Consider the following 21,397-nt stretch of genomic DNA (forward strand, 5'->3'; position numbering starts at 1 on the left):
AGTTAGGGCTGGGGCCAGCCATTGGGGGGGGGGAGCATCGGAGGGGCTAATGACAGGGTGGGACCGAGAGCTTGACCTGCCCGCTGGGATTCCCCTAACCTTCAGGTCTGCCCCTTGGTACCCAACACCCTCATGGAAAAAGAAGACAGCATGTCTGTGTGGACTCCAAGATCTGCTTTCATTATGCAGCTCTGAATTCTCTGCTGAGGACAGTTCCACCCCAAACCACCTACCTAACAACCACACCTACCCTTGCTGCATCCATAATTCCCAGATCTTCCCCACTCACCATTATCTGCCTCCCCCCTGATTAAACATGCACGTTAAGGTTCTCTAATGCCCTGTCATTTATATCTCTAAAGACCTGTCATCATCCCCAAACTGGCTTCATCTGACCATCCCAGCCCTCCTCAGTCTACCCCTAAAGTTCCTTCAACTCCATGATTAATTTCCTCAAGCCCAAGATCCAACTCCAACCTCCACATCTCAAAATCTTTCCCCTTAACCTCCAGACCTGATCTCAACTTCCAGATCTGAGCCTCAAACCTCCATATCTGTCCCTCCAATCCCCCAGATCTGACTCTTACATTCCTCTAACCTTAAGATCTTCATCTAGCACTACAAAACCCCAAGACCTGCCCTTGCAGAGTTCCCCACCTTCAAGATCTGACACTCCACACACCCAGATCTGCCCTCTCGGGATCTCTCCCTCCACATACCAGCCAGCTGAGCACCGCGGCGGTGCCGGTCCTGCAGTGCAGCACTGACACGGGCACTGGAGGCACTGATGGCTGCCATGTTGGAGGCCAAATCATCCATCTCTGCCTCCATGCGCCGGAAGTCAACCTTCATCTTTCGGATAGTGTCTGGAGAGAAGAAACAAGACACATAGGTACCTTGTACTCCTGGGAGCCATCTGTTCCTCTCAAGATGCCTGGGTCCCTACCAGGTACCCACCTGTGGCAGAAATGAACTTGTTGTAGTTCTCATAGAGCAGTGTTTGCATGTCACTGTCGAGAGCACGGATCTCCCGCCCCAGTGTAGCTTCACGGGACAACAACTCCCCCAGGCGACACTCACTGCGCACCTGGAGGAACAACAATAGTAGTACAATTTTGCCCTGGTCTTGCTGCACCCTGTTGGCCCGCCCACAACCTCCAACAGCCTTCCTGGAATACTCAATCCCTTCAGCCAAGCCCCTGCATGTGCTTCTGGGATCCTCTAGTGCTCCTTTCCACTTCTACTTGGCTCCTAGGGCCCTCCAGCTGTTGTTCTATAGCCCTGAGTACCACCTGGGGAACTCCTGACTGCCATTCAAGCCCCTAAATGTGCCTTTGACTCCACCTCTCCCAATGGAATTTGCAAACAAGCTTCCAATCGAAGCTCAGGGTCCTGCTGGAAATCCAGAAGTCCCCATTAACCACAATACCACCCTTATAAAGGGATCTATAAGATCCCAAGCAATTTCTTTGGAGGAAGGAGGTCTACAGGATGCCCAAATAACCCCCAACAGGGTCCTCTGAGCGGTCTGAGGGTCTCTCAGGGACCCAGTGGTGACCTACTAGAGGAGTTTCCATAAGAATCTGTATCAGTGAGCAACAGGATCTTCTCCAAAGGTTTCCACAGGCGATATCACAGAGCCCTTCTGAGACTCCAATGGGGCCCTGAACACAGACGTGACATCCCTGGAACTGTATGCAAGGAGTTCCCTCCAGGAACGCCTATGGGTGTCTGTAAGGAGGCCTACACGAACACCTCGGAGGGGGTGAAGGGGTCCTCCAAGGGAAGCGAGGGTCGCGGTGGGGTCAAAGGTCACCTTGGTGAGAAAAACTTCCGGGTCGAAGTGGGGCCCGTTGATATCAGCAGGGTCCAGGTCTGTCTCTGCCGCTTCGGCCGCAGACGGTCCATAATACCGCTGGAGCGGACCGTGGGGCCGCCGCCACCCGCTCCCGCTCCCCGTTGCGTTCCCAGAGTCGGAGCTGCCTCCAGTCTCGGTCCCGGCCCCCGCCGCTTCCACCTCCGCCATCGCGCCGACACTTCCGGTCCAGCTGACAGCTTATCCCACCCCCGACGTCACTTCCGGCGGAAGGCGCTCGTCACCACGGCAACCAGCTGCGTTCACTTGAAAGTAACGAAATATTTCCTTTTTTCTCCGACAGCTTCAGTAAGAAAGAGAAATGCCGGACCGGTTACACAGCTAACGCTAGACACACAACAGCCGCATAAGATGAGAGCAGAGTAAATTACCATTACAAAATGAGAAGTTTATTGCCAAGGAAAATGGTTTTCCCCTCCATCAACAGCACGTGCCAGACCTGTTTTCAGTTTTATTCTTTCAGTTGCATATTACTCAAAAATAACTTCCAAACAACCAGAACCAATCAGTATTCATACACACATACACTTTCACGAGACTCCCCTGCTTTTATGTTCGATGAGCTTATCCAAATATTTTCAATTAAAGGCAATTAATTGAAGTAGCTGATGAAAATCCTTAATGAATGATTCTTTAGCTAGACTAGGGCTGAAGTGTATTGGGAACAAACCAGAGACAAATCAAAAAGGTGTAAAAAAGAGCTTGACTGTAAATATCACTCACAGTGATCATTCCAACAATTGTTTGGGTTGTCTCTCATCATCACAGCACACTCCAGATTTGAATGCTGTTTGACAAATTACCAGTATTAAACAAGACAGCAAATCAGTCCGTATCTTCAGCTACAGATATTCCTTCCTTTTTTTCTAGATGGGACACCTGCAAGATAAAAAGAAAGATTCAGTAGTAAAATTAAGGCGCATTTAACATCTCTGGTACTTTCTGATTTTCACCTCCAATCAGCACAGAGCCCAGATTTATCAGAAACCGACAGTGAGATGCGCTCTGGGGACAACAGATGTGAGTAGGCTCTGTTAGCTGCAGTAAAAAGAGAAATTCAAACTTTCTTCCTGCCCATCTTCTCAGCTGCCCCCAGCTGCATGCTCCCATCCATTCCTATTTTTGTGGCAGCTTGGTGACTTAATTTGGCTGACAAGGAGTAAGCACCAAAGCCATCTCAGGAGAAACAGAAAGGAAGGTAAGACCACCCTTTTCAATGACAAACATCAGATGAAATTAGGCCAGTAGCCAGAACCCTGCCCATAACAAGAACTAGGAAAAGAGAAAATAAACACAGGGAAATGCTTCTCACACCTTAATAAGACCGACCTTCGCTCTTCTTAACACTTAAGAAATTGAGTTACTTTACATTTAGTTCATTTACTGTTATGATTAATAACATAAATGCACAAACTCAGGGAAGGTAGCCCAACAGCAACAACATGATGGCTCAGGATGGTATCTTTGTCTCTGGAAAGTCCAATTTTATGTTCCCACAATATAAAGGTAGGAAAATCATACTGTAAATAGATGATTCGTATCTTCTGCCCTCAACATCTGTTATTGGTCATGACATGTTGTATGGGGACTGCTGAATCACGGCCTGAACCTCTGATTGATCACCTGATGCGAGCACTGAGTCAGCCCTGGGAGCACAGGTGAAGGCAATTCATCTGTGCTGCAGGGAGGGGTGCAGCCTGGCTCCATCTCTCCTAGATCCATTTCAGAGCTGACCACCAGTAGGGAAGGATCTCTTCTGGAGATCTGTTCCACCAGAGTTTCCCACGCAAGCCCAGGATAGGGTGAGTGTACCTATCATTGCTGTTTTCTGCTTTGGTGTCATAACATCATAGGCAAGCTTTCTGTTGTACCATAACACCTGCATATTCATTAACAGTACACTGCTATACCATAACATTGGTATATTCATTAATTGTACACATGGTCACACAGACACTCAGCTTGGCAGACATTTTTGTTTCACCAAATGTGCCTATTATTGTGATATGACCAGTGAGCACTGGAAAAAAAACAGGAAACGGATTGCAGGTAACTCATCCTTGGAGATGGTCACGCCAAACTTCTTCTGAGTTAAGTTGCTGTTCAGTCAAATGATACCAGCTATTAAAACAGCATGTTTTAATGTTCTGGCTACTAGAACCTGTTAAATTACTTGCTCTGGCCATACATCCTTATGCCAGCCACAATTCAAAACCAGAAGCTGCAGATAGTGACACTGCAGCTCCAAGGGTTATTATTCCAAACTGTGCTCAAGTTTCCCTCACGCAGGTGGAATGCTCAGCTATGTAGAGATTAATGGCATTAGGACTCCAAGGGCAAGTCTGATTATTCCCTGCAAGCACTTCACATCCTCCTTGTCTTACCACTGTTCTTCTACAACATATATAGAAAGAATTCTGCACTTTAAAAGGGTGGATGACTGAATCAACTTGATATACGTATGTATAAAACATTATAAATGGAAAACTGTTTTCCACAAATCCAACAGATTTCCCTTCTGTTAACAATCAAACCAATTTTCTTTCACAAATGGGCATGAGGTAGCATCATTCGCATACAAGAAAACCCAGCACTGATTACCAAAGTAAAGGTGCTTTTTGGCAGCACAATATCATTTAGAGTTTATGCTGTATTTTCACAGTCCTGTTACTATACAAAAAAAAAAAAAAAAAACACAAAAACACCCTTAAGTGCAGGACTTCAATTACCAGTAATCCTAGAGTGATTAACTGAATATGTACAATAAATACAAACTGACAACATTCCCTTTCTTCATTAGGGCAAACTTGACTCATTACTGTGAATCATTATTTTCGAGCCTTGCAGAAGGCTATCCATCATAAACAATTATCACTTCAAGTTACTGCTGCCCAAATAACAGATTATTTCCCAAGCTTGACTTGTAATTTGCAGCAGCTAATTGCAATGGCTAATACTCTTGCCTGCAAAAATGTTACTACATACAAAATTGAGTTAAAGTTTAACAATATCCTAGATCATTACAAGATCTTAATCACATTTCTTGTAAGCATTAAATTGCATTTTGTTTCAGATCTTATAAAAATATTTTACACAACTCCCTCTTGATCTTCAGTGAGAAAGAGTTTAAAACTGTTAAAAAAAAAATGCAGACCTACAAAACAAAAATGCTGCACACGGTAGCTTTTACTCTGGGTTTCAGGGTGAGGAAGCACTAGTACTTAATTGTAATATAATCAGGGTGAGGAAACACTAATGCCTTGCATTTCACAGACAAGGCAATTAGCATTTTATTATATGTATAGATATGTTCTCAAAAGCAGCTGAAGTGCAAAAAACACTGTAAGGAGAGATTCACAGGAATTGAGCTTACCCCATTGAGACAGCTTTAAATAAAAACTGAGAAGCAGAGAATGTTTACCTGGTTATCTATACACCTAAATTGCCAGGACCAGGTGGTGTTATAAAGGAAAGGCCTCAGGTCAAATCGGTTGTCATCTGGGCTGTAGTTTTCGGCATGGTAGGAAGGAGTGAGGGTGGTCATTTTATGCCTATTCAAGGAATACATCCTGAAGAAGTGCTTAACCTTTGATGCCACCTGGTGTATGAAGAATATAACTTTCAGTCAGCCAAACTTCCTTAAAATTTACAATTGTCAGTGAGAACAGCATCTTAAAGACTGTATTCCAGCTTTTACACACCCACTTTCCACCACTAACACGTACGTAAGTTACCTACCACTACAAATCACTGTGGATGATTCCTTCAGGTAGAGGCATTTCAGACTATTTTCATACCACCCTGTCTCTGTGCCTAACATTGACCAACAGAGAAGTGCCCTGCAGGAAATCTAACAGTAAGCACTGGCCTCTGAGATTCAGGTGACCAACTGAACGTTTTCCTTTATGCCAAAAAAGGAAAGATTTCCAGAGTACATAATCCAAAAACTTCAGGGGCAGTTGGCCATACACATTTCAGGAATAATTTTCTCCTGAAGTTACAGTTCTGTAGCAACTGTTTTCAGTTCCCCAATTACTGTTCTAACCATTTCTAACATATATAACAAACCATATTAATTTAAGAGAGCAATACAAGCTTTACCAGCGTATTCAGTTACAACTGTACAATATCCCTAACTATGGGAGAATAATTAAACCATCTCTTTCAAATGAAAGGAACTTCATTTGACCATCCTTTAAAGAGTTTATTTTGGGAAAGACATCACATGATTTAATTTTGTGCATTACCTCCCTAGGTGTGCAAATTTCCTTCCACAAATTAATCAGTTTACAGAACATACTGTATGGTCCAGCCTTTGCAATCTTCCTTAATTTACCATAGATTGAGAGCTCTGCATACGTCATCCCCATATCTGCCTGAAATCACACAAAGTCACAGAAAAAAAAACCTGACTATTTAAATTACAATTAGTGGTTTTATGCGCAATTACAATAACCCAGTTTAATCAAAGATACACCAAAATGAAATTCTCAGTGCTCAAAGAGAAACAGACAATTAGTATTACAAGTGGAAGAAAAGAATTGGGATCTCTGAAATATGAGATTTCAGAACCTTAAAGGAATATGTTTTATTTGGCTAGTGAAAGTATGCATGTCTTTCCAGAGAAAAATCTGTTTATTTTCCCTTCTGGGAGTTTAGATATAGTATATGGCAGTACAATAATTCCTAATGGAGAAAACTGAAATTTTAATTAAGCAATCCTTTATTAAAAAAAAAAAAAAAAAAAGTTTTAGAGTATCCTGCAGGTGAATAACCTACAGCCTTGGTAAGTAGCTGTCAGGCTTACCAGTCCTCTCTTATGTAAGTAGATAGCAAAAAAGAGGGGATGGGGAGAAGAGGCCAGGGGTTAAACACCAACCAACTTCAAGAACAGCAAGACACCAACAGGCACTTTTGGAGTTAAGTAACTCTGAAACTGCATGTTGGAAACATTTCAGAATGGCCATCTTTTTAAGTGCCCAAAATAAAAAATCATTCAAAACAAACAGAACAATCAAACAACAAACATTTGATTTGCTGTTTTAGAAACTGTTGGCAATTTATGTAATGCTGGTGCAAGACACCAAGCCTTGTCAGTGGCTTCAAGACAGTTATTACACACTTAGTGATAAGCACAGATACATACAAAAGCAAACAGCAATTGGACAAAAAGCAAGTGTGGGGATAAAGATTACCAGAGCATTTTTAAGTCTCTGCCTATTACCTCATCAGTTTGAGACACTTGTCCATCCACTAGGGGCTCTAGCTCTGCAGTAGGTGGAGCTGCCATGATACTGTAAGAGGAAGAAATAACAATCTGTCCAGTCTTATTAGTACAAACAGTCTGGTTTATTAAAAAGCAAATGCTTTACTCAAAAATTTCAGAGGGCATAATCTGCAAAAAAAAAAAAAGTTACCTGCGAGCTGTCCCAGGTTTAAAAAAAAGCTATGTTTGTATCAAAAACATGAAACGTTTCCTTAATTCAATCTGTTCAAAATGTTTCCTCAATGGAATTAACACAAGTTTTTGCACACAGTCACTCCTAAGGCTGCTGGCATTTGCAACCTTCAGCCATTTAGATTGGTCTTGTGTAATTGCACACAATCATTTGGAAACAAAAGGATTACCAGAAGACTTCTTTAACATTTGCAATTAAAAAAAACTGCATGAGTTTCAATAGGGCCAAGTGTCAGGTCCTGCATTTTGGTCACAGCAACCTCAGGCAACCCTACAGCCTTGGAGAGAAGCAGCTGGAAAGCTGCCTGGTGGAAAGGGACCTTGGTGTACTGATGGACAGTTGGCTGAACACGGGCCAGCACTGCGCCCTGGTGGCCAAGAAGGCCAATGGCATCCTGGCTTATGCTAGGAATGGTGAGGTGAGCTGGACTAGGGAAGTCATCCTGCCCTGTACTTGGCACTGGTGAGGCCTCTCCTTGAGTACTGTGTTCATTTTTGGGCACCTCAGTACAGAAAGGACACGGAGGGCTGGAGCAGGTGCAAAGAAGGGCAGCAAGGCTGGGGAAGGGCTTGGAGAATATGGCCTATGAGGAGAGACTGAAGGAACTGGAACTGGAGCTGCTCAGTCTGAGAAAAAGGAGGCTGAGGGGAAACCTTATTGCTCTCTTCAAATACCTGAAAGGTGATTGCAATGAGAGCAGGGTTGGTCTCTTCTCACTGGTGACAGGATGAGGGGAAATGGCCTCAGGTTGCACCAGGGTAAGTTTAGGTTGGATATCAGGAAAAATTTCTTTACAGAAAGGGTTGTTAAGCACTGAAATAGGCTCCCCAGGGACGTGGCTGAGTCATCATCCCTGGATGTGTTTAAAAACCGTTTGGATGTGGTGCTCAGGGACATGATTTAGCAGAGGGTTGTTAGAGTTAGGGTAACAGGGTTAGGTTGTGGTTGGACTTGATGATATCCAAAGTCTTTTCCAGCCTGAAAGATTTTATGACTCTGTTACTCCAACTCAGTTATCTTAGTAGAAAAGAAACAAACACAAACAAATCCACAAAATGCAGCAAGCAAATAAAGCCACCAAGCATAACTGCTTCACTACTCACTTTCTGAGGGCTGTGAGCTGGAAGTTTTCAATGCAATATTGTATGAAGTTCTTCAAATCACTCTTACTGATTCCACCAATGGGATTGATATCAGCACTTGAACAATCATACTTTGTCAAGTAACCTCGAAGACTGAACAAAAGTTTTATATAACAAGGATGTAACATCAGTGCAATAACAGCTTATATTAGATAGATCATATATGTGGTATAAAGCCAAGAACAGATGGCACACTGTTAGCACATGGGACAAAGAGGCATTTGGCTGAAACAGAGTTATTTTAACACCATGGTACTGCTAGGAGGGAGATATTTTGAACAGCTAGAAAGCACTGTGAAAGTGCCTCAGCTAAAGCAATATATCTAGTGTAAAAGTTAAGATAGTGTCCTGGCCCATTAAAAACAGAAAATCCCAACTTCCCACAGAATCAATACACGCTATCCTCCAACCTTTTGAGATCATCAGTGCCACAGTGTTTATCTCCCAAAAGCTAGATCTAAATGCAGTACTCCAGATTTTTAACATCTATCTTTTAAGTCAAAGTTCACAACATAATTTCTAATAGTGTAATTGAAAATACAACAAATAATGGACTGGAAAGCTAGCCTGGGAACTGTGTGTGCAAGCTCTACTGAAACTTGCTAAAGAAATATCTGCAGTTTATTGGAAAACTACAGGAATACTTTTATCTTAAGCTTCTGAAAAATACATAATTTTGCCATTCTAATGGTAATAAATAACCTATTTCACTGCTATCAGTAGCTTTTTTTTTTTTTAAATAAAAAAAAAAAAACCACCTCTTCTGTACATACTCTTCTGGAACTTGGGGGCATTAAGGAACAGCACTGATTTGTTCCTGGTTCACTTGGTTTTAGATTCGTAGCTTTTACCAACCTTTCATCCACATTGGCTGATCCTAGCACCAGAAGCCCCCCTGGCATCCCACGAGTCCAAAGTGTCAGCTGAGCAAACAGGTAGGCAAGGACCATTCTTACTCTAGCCTACAAATCAAAATAAAACTTAATATCTAGAAGCAGTATATTTTCCCAGTCATATAAAGTTAGCAGTTCTCTGAACAAACCCATAAAGAACAAAATGTGAGAGGGCCAACAGTTACTGTAGGAAGACAAAGGAGGGGATGCTAAATATACACCTGTGTAAGCCAGGCTCAGCATCTGCTACTGCCATAGACTCACATGATTGGGAAATTTTATTCTACTCTGAGTTGTAGAATTGGGAGTTATTATATACAATTCTCAGACTCCTACACGCACTGATAAGGATGCGATGCATGAACAATGAAACATGCAGATAAACCACCTAACATATCCACCTATACAGTATTAGAAGAAACACTTTCTATTACACAAGAGCTCTAAAACTGTTTGTTTCTGTCCCCACTCTAAAACTCACTTTTTCCAAGGGAAATAACACTGCTCAACTTAGACATGAAATTCAATCTCTACCTCTGGCCCCAGCTGTGCGTGACGTTACGCAAACTATCACACTCTTGTGATGCTAAGCTACTGTCAAAAAAGATGATACAAGATTCAGTGTTTGCTTATGGAATGCTCTGATAGTAGCAGGGGGAGAAAGATCAAATCCTTGGCTTAAAAGAACAAAAACCACAAAAACTACTTTCAGAAACGGAAGTCTACAAATTGTAATGAGTAAGCATCACACAGGGCCTATGAAAAGCTGCTAATATTCACCAGAGGAAAGCCTATATATGTTAGCAATGTCTTATTCTGCCACAATCCTACTGGACTCATGACTCATCTCCAAGAATACTACACTGCTCATTTTCCTGACCTGGCAACTTTCTTTTGGAATGCTTTTCTAAACAGCATACAGATGAATGCTATTGATGAGATCCAGACACATACTGTTTCCTCCTGACCATTCTATGATGTTTTAAAAATCACAAGCAACAGTTATCTTGGTTTTCTCCAAGATGCACAGGAGTGGAGATTTCTTCTGTAGATCAGCGTTTAGTGGAAAGTCATGAATCCTCAGGAACACACCACAGTGAGTTTAGGTCTTCACAGCAATTCAAAGGAAGGGCCCCAGCACTACTGGTACCATTTTGTAGTACTTCAAACAAAGGGCCTGACCTGATTCAGCCTACGTAAAACACACCTGCACATTCTGCAGTGCCAGATTTTCTCTGCTGCTCCCTCCGTAGACAGAAAAACAGGGAGTTCGACCTGTCACCAGGCTGAAAATTCCCACAATAGCTTTCACAGCCGCATCAATGTTCAGGTTGATGTGATAGCTGAGAAGAATCCAAGCAGAAGTGACTCAGCTGGTAAGGCTTGACTACACAAAAAGCATTAAACGATAAGAAAACATGAAATGATGTTTTAAGGCTGCTCCCAATTAAGATCTGATGGGAAAAGTTTTAGGAAAGGCTAATATTTTCCAGGGTCTGTTTCCAGCTGTTTTTGTTTTTTTTTTTTAAATCAAATGCTTCCCACCATGCCTCACATTCACACATTTAAATAATATCTGAAATGCTCATACTGAACACACATACACACTGCTCTCCTTTTTTTCCCTGTTTTAGGTTTTGAAAGTTTTATATGCAGGTTTTTTATTTGTTTGTTTTATTTTGCCAGAACAAGAATTTTTCTGTCAGTTTCCAATCTCTACCTGCCTATTTGCTCAGCCAGAAGTTTAGCCCTGTTGCGAGTGTCCTGGGAGGAGTTCTCACTGGCCATATAGCAAGTGGTAAAGACACGCTTGCAAAATTCTCTAGGATCCTCAGGGACATAGGTCTCATCATGCACAATCCTGCGTGCATCAGCCAGCACCTCTACATCTGAGAACAAAGGAAAAAAAAAAAAAAAAAACAGTAGTAGATATCAGTGTGCTCTTCCTGCCAGGGTATGGAAATAACTCGTTTGTTTCTTGTATTCCAATTAAGTTTTACATTGTCCCTCACAAGATAACTTCATCTAACTATCTAACTCTCTTTCCAAGCATGTTAGAATATTTTCATACTAAAATAAATAAATAAATAAATAAATGAGCTTGCTCCTAATTTTGAATGTGGAAATATTAAATCCCTTTGTTCTGCGTGCCTCAGGGAAGCTCCACAGAAATCGTAATTCCATACATACAGGGGACTAGCTTAATACACACCATCTATTCAAGGCCAGGTTTAAGAGCTCAAATCATGCCCAACCGTGTTTCACAGTGTTGAATTTAACAGGAAAAAAAAAATCTCATGATGAACTGAATTCCCAAAACGACATCAGCCAATACTTTGAAAGATACTGTAGAAGAAACTGGTCTCAGTTTCACAAGCAATCCTAAACCCAAAATGTAAGCCATTAAGCCAGTTCAAAGAACTTGAAAGCTGAACTTTTGTTTTTGCTAGAATTTCTGGAGAGATGTGAAGGGTTCCATTAAAATAATAGGGCAAAAGTTCATCATTAACTCTTGCACCTAGCTTATACTAACATGCTCTCAACCATTAATAGACATTGTTAGCAAGACATGCATATCTACTTACTTCCATTCTTGACTGCCAAGCAAACCTGGTGGCACATAGAATATACTATGCAAGCTGTAGCAGAGCTGTCAATTCCACCACTAAGAGGTAGAAGAAATCCTGCCTAGAAAACAAAGTGAGGAAGAAGTTCCAAAATGCAAAATTAGAAAAACGTGTTTTACCTCAGAAACACATTCTGGTAAATAGACATGAATCATCCATGAAAAAATCCTCTTCCTTATTTAAGTTTGACTATTGCTTTCAAAGAAAGCATGACTCCTAAGGAAGAGGTCTGAAAAGCATTATTTCCCCTAACTATTTTAAGTCTGAAAGAACAACCAGTAACTTTGCACCTTAGACTAACAGTGTGACCCTGCATTAGCAGCAGCACAAGATAGCAACCTGTATTGCCTGCATACCACAGAAGAAGGTGTACATGGTAAGAACAAAAAGCAGTTTTTACCTGTTTGCTGCGCCTTAAGTAGTCCCAGAGCCAACATGCAGGACCAAGGCTGAAATCACATAATACACTCATTTTACGAGGATTATAGGATAAGACCTACTTTCAATTCTTCCAATTAGATACTTTCTTAAATATAAATAGAGATATTGTGTTCATCTCCATTAGTTTTAAATTCTTATAAAAACTGTTTTCAAGCAACAAATTCAATGTACTTACCAGATCTCCTCCTCAGGACTATGATGCCTCCACTGGATTGGCACACAGATAGGTACAGTTAGATCATCAGAACATGACAGAGCAAAGTTCACTTTTATCCTGGCAAAGGGATTCACTTTACTTGCCTAAGCAATAGTACAAAAGAGTTGAAAAGACAAATTTTAATGTAACATATACCTATAAAAGTGTAGATCTGTAAAATACAGTGTGGGGAAAAAAAAAAAAAAATATCAAAGCATGCAAATATTTTTGAAGTAACTATTCAAACTTGGTAGAGTTTAAGAACAATGTCTGTAAAGAACTCTTACTGCCAAGTTACGAGATGAAATCTCTGCTCTGTAACTTCGGACGTCTTCCAAGTCCAGCGTGGCTACTAGCACCTCCTGAAATATTGGGGAAGGAAAACGCACATGACTTTTTCCAATACAGACTTTTACACTCACTTTACAAGTCACCTCTGATTCAGTTCAATTACTTACACTACAACACAAACACAACTGCCTCAATTCACAAAGCACACTAGAATACTCCAAAAATAACAAATTGATAGCACTTCTTAGGTGGCTGAAGAATGGGTTTACCATCACTTGCAGCACAGAACTAGAGGGAAAGTCAAGAAGCATGCTGGGGAAAAGTGACCAGCATGGCACATAAAATGAAGCCCACAGCTGCAACAGCGTATCTACTGAGAAAGGAGCTTTTGATGAAAAGATCTAGCTGTAGAACTCTCTGTTTACCAACGCAGGCCATAGAACACTGCAATCTTCACACTTATTTGCTTGAATACATGAATGTAACTAACAGTCTGTACTAAACATGGTGATTTTGTGCACAAACATTCTCTTAGTTCCTCCACTGTGACAGCTCTTCTCTACTGGCAAAAGCAGGACAGCTACTATAGATCTTATTTAATTAGGAAAAACTTTTCAACTAGTTGGATAGTACAGTAAAAACATATTTTCTGCCTCTAAGATATGAACCCAGTATCACTAGATACCGTGTAAAGTCTTGAGTGTAAACGTAGCCCTTCTAACATCAGCTATAACTTCAGTTAATTACAGGCTGAATGGATTACCACATCATCAAGTGAAAACTGAGATCCTTGTGCAACTGTCTCTCCATTCATAGAAATCATGGCACAACCATCATAATACAGACGATCGCCATCACAACCTTTCTGGTTAGACAAAATATATATTCCACCATTCTGGGAAGAAAACAAACAAACAGAAAAACAATTTTTCAGGATACAGTGACTATAGTACCTGATAATGTTAAAGATAAAATGTTTTTTCTCTGTTTGAGTCCTTCTCATACTCTAAGTTGTGAAAGGTTTAGAGCTTAGACTCTTTTCATTTGAGAAAGTACTTTACACACTATACACACTATATAAACAAATAATAGTGTAAGAAAGTAGTAAAAAAATGAGCTCTATCCCCTTCTCGCTGTTGGAAGATATGTGTCTTTTGTTATGAGCTGAAGAGTCATTCATGAAGCCCAAGTGGAGAGGGCTACGCTTCAAAATTGAAATGCTACGTTCATACAGAGATTGAGGAAAGCAGGGAAATGATGACAGAAGCTGTAGCTGGATATCAGAGTACAGTGCTAAATATAACCAAAGACTGTGAAATTATGCTACAAAAAATAAACACCTGTCGTAGTGTAACATACATTTAGTAATTTTTGTCCTCATCACTGACAGGCATGGGGACAGCCCAGGAATAAAAAGGCTTCTGTTTAAAGTTAGCAGAGCTTTCAACATAGAAAAATAAGATAAAATTTAAGTACAAAGACGACAGGTAATGGCTAAGGTTAAATACTGGTATCTACTTTCCCTTCCTGCTATTTCTCCAAGAAAATATTGCCACATCAACGAAGCTCAGAAAAGAAACTGTGAATTTAAGGAAATGTAAAACCATCCAAAATTATCTTTCATGTGCCAGAACAATATCTGCATACACAGACTGAAACAGAAGCTGGCAATGAGTTGTAACTTCAATACGTGAAGCACGAGGAGGGAGACTGCTTCAGCTCAGGTGAATGCAGAGAAAGCAGAGCCACTGGTAGTTTGTTCTTTATGCAGAATGAGAGCTTAACAGCCTTCCAAACTGGTTGCTTTTCTGTATGCAGTGGATTCAACACCACTGGTCCTAACAGCCTCTGGCATTCGGGGTCGTAGAGCTGAAAACCATTACAGTGCTTCACATGAGAGCATTACACATAGTAGGACTCCTCAAAGCACAGTAGCATAGCAGCTGATTCAATCAGGAGGTAATTCCAGGATCAAAGAAAAAAAAAAAAAAAAAACAACACAAAAAAACACCACCACCACCACAGAAACTAACAAGGTCTGCCATAGCCGCCAAGCTCATGGGAGAAGAGATTGTTCTGGAGAGAAAACAAGTGCACAACAAGTCATTTTTTTTCTCCACCTCTCCATCCTTAAATGTACCTTTGCTGTGGCAGAATTCACCAAATCCACGCGGGTATGAGCCTTCCTCAACACATGGTGACTCCCTGAAGAGTTAGTGAAAATTTCCACTCCGTCAAGTCCCATTTCAATATGAGGGCTGGCAAAGAAAAAGGCAGAAAAAAAAAAAAATCAGCTGGCAATCACTCTGCATTGTAGGTACCATTTAGAATCACTAACAAATATACAACTTATATCACTGATATATCACTATCTCAGTTCACACAAAACATCACAGTACCTTTGTTTGTAAATTGCCACACACGTTGCAGTTATAAGGAAATTGATTACTTGAACTACAAGTTTTGGAAAGGCATCTGGAACATTTAATTTATCTTATGTTAGTGACAACAGCTTTCACACAACTTTTTTTTTTTTTCCCTCCTCTATCTGACCATTCTTAACAGGATTTTGTCATTGGGAAGATTTTTAAATTCTAACAGGAACTATTCAAGTAATAACAAAAATGTTACTTAAGGGCACCAGGGCTTCCCTTCTGTTAATAACCTTCAGTTGTTTTCTTCTGCATATTCTTTACGAATCATATGATGTTGGTTAAAGTATAAAGCAAAAGGATTAAGCTAATAGAAAAATGGATATATATCAAAGTGATGCAAGCCTAAGTAATGCAGGAGCCTAAGTTCTAACTTAACAATTGCAACAAAGCTCTATTTTCTATGAAAATGATGAGACCTACTAGTACTCTCAAATTTTTTAAATGGAGTAACATGAGATTATTCTTACTGGCAGAATTGATACCCCAGAAACTAGGCTTACACGTCAAATAAAATCATGAAAGAATGGCTTAATCCACTTCTCATTCATTTGAGGAAGAACACTGATACTGACACGAGGAGGACTTACAATTTTCCATCAGAATGAGATCTCCTTTTCTGTCCTCTAAACTTAGCACTTCTGTAGCTGATTAATGGTTTTACAGTCTTGTTGTTCTACTACTGATCAGTAATTACCCACTTTCCTCAAGAACTAATCCGTCCACTTGAACATACTTAACAGTAGCCTGGCAAGGGTCATCAATGAGAACAAAGCCTTCATCGGGAAAACAACCTGAGCTCTCTGAATTCGGTATAAGAGAAATGCAAGCTTCTCCTTTATATCTATGCAATTCCAAAAAGATAAGACAACTCCCTGACACTTTTAGTGAACTACATACAGGCCTGTAATAGTACCTAACCAACTTCTTCAAGATGACGAAAACAAATGAAATGTTTTGACTGTAAACACAGTCCTCAGTTTCTGGTAGATCTGCCATATTCTCCAAGCAGAAATTCCAGAACAAGGCACGTATCAGGTAACAGAATTTTTTTATATAATAACAAGCACCACCAAGAAATTTGAACCCCTTTATTGAAATCTTACCCGTGATACATTTCTTGCTTCTTGTTATATTTGAACTTACTGGCACTCTGTGAAAGATACACTACATAAAGGAATATTGAGCATATTTTTACAAAAACATTTATTTCTGGCAGATCCAAAGAACATTTCAATTTATTTTCCATTTATTTTCCTTTACCTGTTTGGTGCCCAGAGCTCTTCACATATTTCTGTCCCTAGACAGGTATCTTTGGTTGCTAGCACTGCATCCCCAAAAGGAACAGTGTCCTGAGGAAAAAAAAAAAAAAAAAACAACCAAGAACATCCTTACTTCAGTGGAATGGGAGAATCTATTTCATATAATTCAAAAAATTATCTGCAAACTTAGAACAGAACTGAATGCTCACTTCTGTGAAATTACAAACTACCAACCATAAAGTACTTTATGTTATGCCAAATTTAAGTTAAAAAAAAAAACAGAAAAAAAAAATTCTGAACTGCAAACACGTGACTTATACTGACATTCCATGCTAAAATTGCAGTGCTATTCAGGTGAAGTGCTTCACTTCAGATCAGGACAGCTGCTTTTGAGTTAAATGTTCTACAAAAGAGAGACCACCTAATACTACGAACCACGTTCATGTTTCAGGGAGAAGCAACCTGAGGCAAATTTAAAAGTCACTTGATTTGCTACTAATTACTAATACAAGCTAAGTTAAATTAGCCTGACAACTATCACTGAAACCACTGAATTTGCAACAACTGACATAAGGAGTTAGTGTTCTACCCCTTTATGTCACACATGCTCTGCATTTAGAGTGCTGAATCCTAAATTTAAAAAGAAAGAACCCATTAAAAACTTACCTGTCCTGTTACTTCCTGAATTATCCTTGGTAGAAGATACTCCTCTACATGCCTAAGGAAGGTTTATAAACTGTGAATACATAGTCATATAAATCACAATGGTGTATTAAAAAATTGCATGTCAGTTGCACAGGACTCTATATTAAAAAAAAGAAAAAAAAAAGACCACCTTCATATTTTCCAGGAAGGTTTCAGAAATGCATGGTAAACAGTGAGGAAATAAGATTTAAAAGTTTAAGTTTTTGTAATTGTGATAGGTTGCTTATTTCTGGCTTCTTACTATTTGTATCTGTATTTTCCAGTGAATAGTTAGGTGTCCAAACAAAAAGTCTTCAGGCAAAAGCTAAAGCTTGAGATAGACTTCTTCAGTGAGAAACCTTTTTGGGAGATATCCCGATTTTACAGAGAAATAAGCATGAAAAAAGCTTCAGGTGAATGAACAGAAATAATCACATCACCCTTCCAAGAGTTAAGAGGTTGCATTGCAATAACAATAACCTCTGCACAGCTTTCATGCTTGCTCCCTTTTAGTTCTTAACTAGACCCAACAAAGAACACACAGAAATTTCAAATACCCAATAAAAGTTTACCTTTCTGAAGTGCTTCTGCATGAGTAACTGTGAACTTATCCAGAACTGACTGGTATTTAAAGAACTCCCAGAAACTCTATTCCTTGACGAATAAGGAACGAGCAAGCAGCATCAGAGGTGTGCATCAAGCAAGAACATATTTTGCTATGCAGTTAGGTACGGGACAGCAATCCTCCACAGTCATGATATTCTAACTGAGCTTACCCATCTCACACTGCTTCCCAGCTCAATACTGGAGAGCATGCAGCAATCAAGAAGATAAACAAGAATAACGGGCTCCTCCAATCCCAAACTGCATCAAGTTAGAAAGCATGCAAAAGGGAAGTGATGGCACTTACACATGATAAGAACATTTAGCCACACTTTTTCTTCAAGCTTATTAGTCCAGGGTATGATTACATTTAATAAGCTCAACTGAACTGAACTGTAGTTATGCAGCTCTGTAGATTCTGTCTCCCTGTTACCTACGTAGCAGCACTGATACATTGCAATAGAGATTTCCTTCCTTCTGCTGCAGATGCAAGTGAAAAGCTGTGCTTTTTAAACAATTTAACAGTAGCCAGCCTACCTTGCTTTGTTCCATGGGGTAAACCACCGAAGTTCTCTATAGTTTCCTGCATTTGCCAATGATATTTTCGGTCTAATCAAAAGAATTTTTCTTGAAACAAAAAATAAAACAGAAAGGGTGAATTAAGACCTGATGTGAAGATGAATAAAACAAAAACAAGAACACTGATGAAAATCAAGTCACTCATTTTTTTTTCTAGTGTGATGTAAATAACTGCTATAAACAACCTGTTAAAGGTTTCTGACTGAATGCTTCCAGGCTCTCCAAAGCATCCTTCAGAATGCAGTGGAAATTTAGTTTATACAAAAACAGAAGAGAAAAAGAGATAATGGAAAGTAGACAGGAAAACAATTCCAGTCTATTAGATGGCACTGAAGAATCCTGCTTGAAGGCCAAACAGGCCTCTGAAAGGATATCCTCCTGCTTTGTGCTGCAAAAGAGCATAAGGAACTACTTACTTATTTAGAAAGATGACTCGGCAATTGTAGCGAACATTTCTGTGCATAAGGGGCCTGCAAAAGTAAGGAGAAAAATTACCAGTGGCTAAGCACATTAGATTAAGTGTTCAAAGAAAATATAAAAACAACAAAAAACAGAGTCTACTCCACTACACAAGGACTGTTAATACAAGACTTCTACACTAGATCACTAGAAGGAATTAAATATAACAATGTATCAAGTTTTAACTTCTGAAGTTTGCAAAAGTCTTATTCGCTGGCCCTTTTTTCGGTTGCAGATACACCCCGTGGCTGGCTACCAGACCACGGCACTCCTGAGAAACACAGACTACAACCATGCTATTGGCTGGCCTAGCTTAATAAAGCTTGACTCTACCCAGTACTACCAGGCTACTTCTAAGTCAGGAAAAGGCAGCCTTATGCTTATTCACGATATCAACACACACATACATACATACGTTAGCTTTATAATCACAGTTTATCACAACTTGCTCTTGGCACCTGACTTACGATGGTTCCAGTGATCTTGGCATACCTGTATGCTGCCTGTAAAGATATCTGCCACTTAGAGCAAGCTATATGAGCTGTAGAATTCCCAAAGACAGTCAATTTATAGAATCCTTCATTTTGCACTCAGTCCAAGGCCTAACCCAAAACCTTACCCATGTGAGTGAATCCCAGAAATGTAGAATCTCAAGAAATACTTACTCCACTCAAAGGGACCAGCTATCAGGAATCTCACTCTTCTACCTTCCAGAAAAAGAAAAGCCTGAAATTTCTTCTATTTAACATCTTAATTAATGATCTTGATGAGAGGATTGAGTGCACCCTCAATAAGTTTGCAGGAGACACCGAGTTGGGAAGGGGTGTTGATCTGCCTGAGGGGAAGAAGGGACTACAGACAGATCTGGATAGACTGCATTGATGGGCCAAGGCAAACTGCATGAGTTTCAATAGGGCCAAGTGTCAGGTCCTGCATTTTGGTCACAGCAACCTCAGGCAACCCTACAGCCTTGGAGAGAAGCAGCTGGAAAGCTGCCTGGTGGAAAGGGACCTTGGTGTACTGATGGACAGTTGGCTGAACACGGGCCAGCACTGCGCCCTGGTGGCCAAGAAGGGCAATGGCATCCTGGCTTATGCTAGGAATGGTGTGGTGAGCTGGACTAGGGAAGTCATCCTGCCCTGTACTTGGCACTGGTGAGGCCTCTCCTTGAGTACTGTGTTCATTTTTGGGCACCTCAGTACAGAAAGGACACGGAGGGCTGGAGCAGGTGCAAAGAAGGGCAGCAAGGCTGGGGAAGGGCTTGGAGAATATGGCCTATGAGGAGAGACTGAAGGAACTAGAACTGGAGCTGCTCAGTCTGAGAAAAAGGAGGCTGAGGGGAGACCTTATTGCTCTCTTCAAATACCTGAAAGGTGATTGCAATGAGAGCAGGGTTGGTCTCTTCTCACTGGTGACAGGATGAGGGGAAATGGCCTCAGGTTGCACCAGGGTAAGTTTAGGTTGGATATCAGGAAAAATTTCTTTACAGAAAGAGTTGTTAAGCACTGGAATAGGCTCCCCAGGGACGTGGTTGAGTCATCATCCCTGGATGTGTTTAAAAACCATTTGGATGTGGTGCTGAGGGACATGATTTAGCAGAGAGTTAGGGTAGGATGGTTAGGTTGTGGTTGGACTCAATCATCTTTAAGGCCTTTTCTAACCTGAGCAATTCTACAATTCTGTGATTCTAAAGGATTGTCTTCCAGAAATTCTCTTGTATGTTACAATCATTCTGATGGAGACCAGAGTGGGAAATACAGTAATTCTTAAGATGTGTTTCCAAGATTGGGGCAAAGCCCTGACAACACAGATGCATCTGCTCATGCTCTCAGAAGGCTTGCCCCTCCATCCTAGCTATAGCTACACATTCAACACTTACATTCCCACATCACAGATAATATCCTGAGTAGCTGGAGACTCCAAAAGCTTTGCCAGCACTTGAAAAGAATGCAGGAGCGTATCAGACTCATAGTAGTGATCTGCACAGCCATAACCACTGCATAAAAAGGAAAAGAAAGAGAAGATTCGGGCTGTATCAGCACTGCGATCATGGGATGAAAACTTCTCCAGAGAAGAGACATCACACTGTGCATACAACTCACTACAGATAATAATTCCAGGGCCCTTACCAAATTTCGAGTTCTGGACCGAGCCTGTACCTAGCTCCTTTGCTCTTAGCGATGCTAATACCTGGAAAACAATTAGTTTAAGCAGCAACACGGACACGAGCTCCGGCCCACTCAGACCCGCCGCCTCGGCCCCGCTCACTTCGCAGGATCCTCTCGGCGTTGCCTTCGAAATCCAGAGCCCACTGGTTGAGGGCACAGGCGGCCACACTCACCGCCCGACCCATGGCAGCTCCACACCGCCGAACCGAGGCAGCGCGCACTTCCGGGGAGGGTGGGGGGGCAGCAGGCCAGCACCGTCCACCTCACGGACTGTTCCGCTCCCGC

General features: G+C 40.9%; 2 protein-coding genes across 5 annotated transcripts in view; both read right to left on the reverse strand.

The window, feature by feature from the left end:
• The window catches only part of VPS51 (VPS51 subunit of GARP complex), a 9,806-nt gene extending 7,126 nt beyond the window's left edge, over nucleotides 1-2,680 (reverse strand). For 2 of the 3 annotated variants that reach the window (XM_042837318.1, XM_042837316.1), the window contains exons 1-4: nucleotides 2,600-2,680; nucleotides 1,817-2,159; nucleotides 958-1,087; nucleotides 720-866 (exon numbers count right to left, since the gene is read on the reverse strand). In XM_042837318.1, coding sequence (XP_042693252.1) covers nucleotides 720-866; nucleotides 958-1,087; nucleotides 1,817-2,026 — 487 coding nt within the window. In that variant the 5' untranslated portion in view covers nucleotides 2,027-2,159; nucleotides 2,600-2,680. The remainder of the gene's footprint in view (nucleotides 1-719; nucleotides 867-957; nucleotides 1,088-1,816; nucleotides 2,160-2,599) is intronic. The other variant, XM_042837317.1, reaches the window with a different exon arrangement.
• Nucleotides 2,244-21,342, reverse strand: NADSYN1 (NAD synthetase 1). Of its 2 annotated transcripts, XM_042837319.1 has the most exons (21): nucleotides 21,213-21,342; nucleotides 21,074-21,134; nucleotides 20,824-20,940; nucleotides 18,902-18,955; nucleotides 18,444-18,533; nucleotides 17,286-17,337; nucleotides 16,621-16,709; nucleotides 15,066-15,183; nucleotides 13,689-13,820; nucleotides 12,922-12,996; nucleotides 12,614-12,738; nucleotides 12,398-12,446; nucleotides 11,956-12,058; nucleotides 11,091-11,259; nucleotides 10,578-10,713; nucleotides 9,333-9,439; nucleotides 8,439-8,570; nucleotides 7,101-7,170; nucleotides 6,124-6,252; nucleotides 5,298-5,474; nucleotides 2,244-2,755 (listed from the first exon to the last, which is right to left on the reverse strand). In XM_042837319.1, the coding sequence occupies exons 1-21, from the start codon at nucleotides 21,295-21,297 to the stop codon at nucleotides 2,702-2,704; spliced, it is 2,124 nt and encodes a 707-aa protein (XP_042693253.1). In that variant the 5' UTR covers nucleotides 21,298-21,342; the 3' UTR covers nucleotides 2,244-2,701. The 2 variants fall into 2 exon arrangements, with proteins under 2 accessions (XP_042693253.1, XP_042693254.1); XM_042837320.1 differs by lacking the exons at nucleotides 20,824-20,940; nucleotides 21,074-21,134 and having other exon boundaries at nucleotides 21,135-21,305.
• Between the last annotated feature and the right edge of the window lie 55 nt (nucleotides 21,343-21,397).

This window comes from Centrocercus urophasianus, unplaced genomic scaffold (genome assembly GCF_019232065.1).
Source record: "Centrocercus urophasianus isolate 14NV4802_14NV808 unplaced genomic scaffold, USGS_Curo_1.0 seq_7, whole genome shotgun sequence".
NCBI classification, from domain to species: Eukaryota; Metazoa; Chordata; class Aves; order Galliformes; family Phasianidae; genus Centrocercus; species Centrocercus urophasianus.